Source organism: Sebastes umbrosus, chromosome 17, assembly GCF_015220745.1.
Source record: "Sebastes umbrosus isolate fSebUmb1 chromosome 17, fSebUmb1.pri, whole genome shotgun sequence".
Taxonomy (NCBI): Eukaryota; Metazoa; Chordata; class Actinopteri; order Perciformes; family Sebastidae; genus Sebastes; species Sebastes umbrosus.
In genome coordinates this window covers 10,042,195-10,048,664 of record NC_051285.1, presented here as the reverse complement: position 1 = coordinate 10,048,664, position 6,470 = coordinate 10,042,195, and the positions used below count along the sequence as shown (strand labels likewise).

Sequence of the window (6,470 nt, the reverse complement as noted above, 5' to 3'; positions counted from 1 at the left end):
GTTCAGCCAAAACTTTTGAAACAGAATGAGGCGATTTCTAAAGCACCAGTGATGTTTGAAGCTTCGGACATCGATCAGTCACGTGGTACACAAGCTCCGACACAATGTATTTTAACATCTCGGTTCACAGTAGTGAAACAAGCTTTGGTATCATTTGCCCATCTCCACTATACTGTGAATCTGTCACTGTGCAAAAACTGACCCATGAGCCGAGGACATTGCTGTTGTTATTTATCGCCATCTAGAGGACATAATGATAAATACAGACTCAGAGTTACTGGTGAAGAATATTGCACATTATTGTTTTTTGTCAATGATCAGATGTAGGTTCTTGGACAAAATTGATAACTATGTACTAAAAAACAGTGTTAATTGTTTTCATGACAAAGAAAGATCCATCCAATGTAAAAAAAAAAAAAAAAAAAAAAAAGTATTACTTGTGAGTACTGGCCCAATTCAAGCTCAGCTTATTGACAGATAATAATAATAATATGTCACTAAAACTCTTGCGTTTGTTCTCTTTACAGACCAGGAACTGAAGGCTCCAGTGAGAAGAAAGTTAAAAAGAAGTGAGTATACTAAACCATATTGTGACAGTGTTGGATGTTTTGGCTCCAAACAGTATGATGTGAAACAAGTACTAGAAGTGCATGCTTTATGTACAATATACTTCAAAATACTTAAATATAGACACACAGTTCTTTTTGCCCATTTGGCCAAATTATACTTTCACTCTTTTATATTTTTGTTTGAGGTTCAATAAAAAGGTTTCTATAAGTCTGAACCATTTTGACATTGTAGTAATCTGCTACATTTTAATATTAAAAACATTAATTTACACGTTTGTAGTAGTAGTAGTCATACAGAGTGGCAACTAGATGGAATGTTTTAGTCTTGAAGATTCAAGAGGCTCTTTCAGTTCCGCTGACTGGAGTCAATTTGTTTGGGTCATCATTCACACATGTCACACCAGGGTTGATAAGGTCACATGTGAGTTATTGGAGTCACAAGAAAGGCACGTGAGAGTCGTAGTCACGGGAGTTTAAGTCTGAATTGGTGTTAGAGAATCTGCTTAAGAAGGGATGTTCGGAAGGCATTTCCAACGTTACTACTGTCCCACTCTTGATTTAAAGCCCAAACTGTAGAAGTCTATCTTTGAACATTGTTGATAGAAGTGTGACGTAACAGCTCCCTCTAGTGGAGACTATTGAAGACTGTGAGCCACCACAGTTTGTTAAGCCTAATGTCCTAATATGTTTAACATTTTCTTTGTTAACTTAAATTTTTCCCAGTTTTTTTGTGTTTTACTGTTGATAATCACATCTATATATTTAATGTATGAGATATGACGCCATATATAGATATGTATAGATGCGATGACATATTATTGTAGTGACATAGTAAGAAAAGCACAGGTGTTACTAATAACATTAATAATGGCTCTGTTCTACAAGTAAACCGTGACAGTGAGCCAGCATGCACAGTACTATGACCCCTTAAACTGAAGCAGCTAAATGGAATTCAGCCGTCATTCATTTTATAATTTACACCTCTGCTTTTTCTACTGCGACATGTCAAAATGTCTTTCAGAAAAAAAAGGCCTTTACTTTTAAGCACTTAACCCCCACTCTCGTTTCCTTATCATTCCCCAATGAATCAGTTTTGTAGACCTTTTTCACAGCAGACGTTGTGACGTGTCAGACACAGGTGGAACTAATAACCTTAACGATGTGGATATTTCAGTGCTGTGCAGCAATTAATAAGGCTATTAGCTACACCTGTGTTTGCCAAGTCACAATGTCTGCAGTGACAAAGGGTCTCTTCAAGTTTCATTTCACTCCACATTTTTCCTCTGGTCATGTGTGCCGCCCGTCACCTCCCACCAGACACACTGACTTGCATCATCAAAGGTTTAAAATTAACTTGTGGCTATCGACTACAAAAATAAAGTCACCAAACAGGTATTACAGTGTATAATTTAACGTTGGACTTTAGCATCTCTATAGACAGTTTGGCTCCAGCATAAATTATGGTGTTGTGTCATGTTTAATTGCTTTATTTGTTCTGGAGTGGCAGGCCGTAGTTGTGTGTTGGTGGGAGGAGCAGATGCCATCAGATCGAGACTGTGTGTGTGGGTGTGTGTGTGTGTGTGTGTGTGTGTGAGAGCCATCATCACATTAGCATTAGAGGTGTCCGTCCCCCCTCAGGAAAGACAAAAAGACACTGATGAAGCCCTGATGGGTGAGACTAATCTGATTGTTTTTCCTTCGGCATGACTACGCTGGTCTTCCAGTCTACCCAAACTGTTTTCTGGGGACCCACTTTTTAAAAGCGACAATCGTAAGAAGAGCGAATTTGTTCATAAATGAATGTTCCTGACCATTTTTACTGTCATTTCCGCATCATATATTATCAGAATCAGAATCAGTTTTTATTCGCCGTGTATATACATACAAGGAATCATACAGCGTACTTACACAGAAATAGAAAAAAACAGCTAGGAACAAGGACAACAAAGCTGGACAAATAAAGGTGAGGAATAGACAGGACTGTTGTACACAAGTGGTGGAAAAAAATAGGTGACTATACTGTATAAATATTTGATAAATATATATAAATATATAAAGTACCATTGACAAGCACTGAAATAGGAATAAAATAAAAACTTGTATAAACAAGTCATGTGTTTTTTAATTTATTTTATTTATTATCTTGAATCTATCTAGGTAAACCAGCAATTTTAAAGAGGTACATTTGATAAATCAAAACTTTGTTTTATGCATGTCTTATGGAAAATATAAACACATGTTAAATACTTTATAATCATCAGTAAAACAAATGCTAGCTTTTCATATTTGTGTTTCATATAGATGTTTCACACTTGTAACATCGTAGACATCATGCCATTTCACTTTCGAAGTAGGTAAACTGAGCATGCTGAAGCACAGTCAACAAGGTAAAAAGCAGTTCAGCATCACTTCACATTTTTTCCCTCTCACCTCCGTTGCAAAGTGACAAAACAGCCAGACTGTAACAAGTACAGCGTGAGACTTAATAACAATACACGCCGTTCTGTTTTCTGTATTCATGTTGTTCCTTTGTGCTCTGCCGCTTGCTCTCAGGGCTAAAGACGGTAGCGACAGCGGCAGTGATTCAGCCGGCTCCTCAAGTGACTCATCGTCAGACAGCAGCGACTCCTCCAGCTCCTCTTCTGATGACAGCGACGGCAGCAGTGACAGCGACGATGACAGCTCTTCCTCATCCTCCTCTTCCTCCTCCTCTTCATCCTCAGACAGCTCCGACTCGGGAGGCAGCAGCGATTCAGATCAAGGACCTCCAAAGAAGAAGAAAAAGAAGAAATGAATAAATACATCGGAATAAGTGCGTTTTCTTGTTGTCGTTTGTTTCCCTAAGTACATTTTAGCTCTCTGCTATGTTTTTTTCCCCCCTCTAATCCATCATAGTTGGCTGGATCTGAATGGACAGGACACATTTAGGGCTGTAATACTGCTCGTACAGTTTTAGCAAAAATGGAAATTAAAGAGAAGAGATCATTTTGGGAAGTGTCATGTTCTGTTTTCAAAACACATCCCCCCCCCCCCCCCCCCGTTACTTTTATTAATGCAATATTTTCTCAAGTTCGTAGGGCCACTGAAGAATTTAATTTTAAATATCTGAGGAAACTATTCTATATGTTATTCATGTTGAATTTGTGATTTTGTACTAAAGAATATTTTTAGTCAAACTTAATCTGTACAGCTCACAACCTCAATAAAGCAACGCCATATCTGGTATTCAAAAGACATTACTATGAGATCTCTTTAAAGGATAACGAATAAAAGTTTGTTCAATTTTAGTTTGAAGTTAGGTCTTGATGCTATTCAATTGCAGTTGCTTGTTTCACTGTAAAATAAACAGTTTTTCTTTTTAAGGCTCTTGCATATTTGCTATTGTATAAGGTTTTATTTTTGCTAAAAAAGGAACACATTATAATAACTTTACATATATGAATTTGAGAATAAATGTTAATAAATTGTCTTTTTGTTAACTAATTTACAAATAGAATATTTTCAAAAACAGCATCTCACTGTAACGGTCAATGTTGGTAAACACTGTGTTTGTTAGGATAATATAAAACGTGTTTTGAAATGTTTTATTTGAAATCATGAGTTTAATTTACCTCTTAATGATGATGAATTTGGGTGTGTCAGACCACAAAACTCTCCACAATGCTAAAATATGTGCTGCATGTGTGCAGCTTGAGTAACTTGAAGTGCAAAGGTTTTTTTTTTTAATGTACGAAAACTATATTTCTTAATTTGTTTGATCAAACACTGCTAATATTTTTGGGGAATCATTTATGAATGAATTAGATCTTAATTATCCAACATAGACTAATCTAATCGGTCAACTCTTCAACTCAAATATGAGTTGTTGCAAATTAAAGCACAAAAAAAGGACTGAAGTTTATGGCAGAAACTAAGCACCACAAAGTTACCATTAATTGATGGGAGAAAAATACATTATCAATATTATCAATTAATACATTTTAAAATACATATATTTTAATTTATTTACAGAATGTTTTATTAACAATAATAGACAGCTGAATTTAAAAGTCCAGTTGCATATTTAAAATGAAATAGGGAACAATGAAACGCTCTCCATAATCTTATTTATTTAATTTTTATTTAACCTTCATTTAACCAGATTAGTCCCATTGAGATTAAGAACCCTTTTTCCAAGGGAGACCTGGCCAAGACGGTCAGCAGCAAGAACACAAAGTTGCAGACACAGACACAAATAAAGATAAAATACAATTCACAAACACTAAAAGCACTAAAATTTGCATTAAAAAATAACTATCTAAAGACAAATGGGGGGACAAAAATGAACTTTTCTGGGAGTCAGCTGTACAACAAGGGGGCTAAAAACATGGGCATGCCATAAACTCTGCTTCTAAAGTCTTCATTTTAAATTTAAAAATATTTAATGATACCAGCTCCTTGATTTTTAGGTAATTTTGAAGCAATTTCCAGGCTGAGGGTGCAGAATATGCAAAAGCCCTTTCCTCCAATTTTTGTCCGAGCTTGTGGGACAGAGAGCACAAGGAGGTCCTGTGAACGCAGTGAATACTGTCCACAATTTTTTTGCATAGTAAACACTTAAGTATTGTGGGAACAGACCCAGTATCACCTTATATATAAGGATGTACCAATATTTCCTGTCAAGTCTGCAATTAACATTTATTCTCAAATTCATGTATGTAAAGTTATTATAATGTGTTACTTTTTAGCAAAAATAAAACCTTTTACAAGGAAATATGCAAGAGCCTTAAAAAAGAAAAACTGTTTGTTTTACAGTGAAACAAGCAACTGCAATTGTATAGCAACAAGACCTAACTTCAAACTAAAATTGAACAAACTTTGATTCGTTATCCTTTTAAAAGATCTCATAGTAATGTCTTTTGAATACTAGATATGGCGTTGCTTTATTGAAGTTGTGAGCTGTACAGATTAAGTTTGAGTAATACCACAATAAGCACCACAATGTCACCATTAATTGATGGGAGAAAATACATTATCAATATTATCAATTAATACATTTTAAAATACATATCTTTTTATTAATTTACAGAATGTTTTTTATTAGTAATAATAGACAGCTGAATTTAAAAGTCTAGTTGTATATTTAAAAATTAAATAGGGAACAATGAATCCATGATTTCCTGTCAAGTCTGTGCAACCTGTGCGTCACACAAATGTTGCGTTTAATAACATGTGGGAATTACCATTTATCATTAGTGGCCGCAGCTACTGTGAAACTTCACAGTACAAATGTTTCTATTACAGTTGACTCAACTTCCTTATCGGTGATTTTGGAATTCGGTTAACCGAGAATATGGCCGCTCTCAAAATAATAATTTCCCTTCAAGTACAAAAATAACTTCCCTATAAATGTTTACATGGTTAGGTGGTTCTCGGTTGATTTAAACTATTTCCTACGGTCTCTGAAGGCAGCTCCGCTTGCTGCCATCCATGCATCCAGTCCTGTCTGTGGTAGTGATGGGAATTCAGGCTCTTTTTAATGAGCCAGATCATTTGGCTCAGCTCACCAAGACGAGTCGGCTCTTTCGGCTCCCAAACGGCTCTTCATTTTACCACTTCTGCCTTTTATAATAAGGCCAAATTTAGCTTTAGCTGTTTTGACCTATGATTAGTATGTGTGCACATATATCACGTCAATTATTCAATATAATTATACTAAACCTTATAATTTCCAGAATACAATAATTTTACATACTGCTTCGTTTCCGACTGTCACTCATCTTTTCTGCTATTCGTGCACCACACTCTCTTTCTCTCCTCCTCTCCCTCCTGCTCTGTACCTGTAGACCGCTCGGAGGAGATCGTCCTATCATTCTGCCTTGAATTAAAGGGACTGTTTGTAAGAATCAGAAATGCTTGTTA

At 35.7% G+C, this 6,470-nt stretch overlaps 1 protein-coding gene across 1 annotated transcript in view; it reads left to right on the top strand.

The window, feature by feature from the left end:
- Window positions 1-3,931, top strand: part of zcchc10 (zinc finger, CCHC domain containing 10) — a 6,156-nt gene extending 2,225 nt beyond the window's left edge. The window contains exons 3-4 of the mRNA XM_037747829.1: window positions 528-569; window positions 3,123-3,931. Of these exons, the coding sequence (XP_037603757.1) occupies window positions 528-569; window positions 3,123-3,363 (283 nt within the window). The 3' untranslated portion in view covers window positions 3,364-3,931. The remainder of the gene's footprint in view (window positions 1-527; window positions 570-3,122) is intronic.
- Window positions 3,932-6,470: the final 2,539 nt, after the last annotated feature.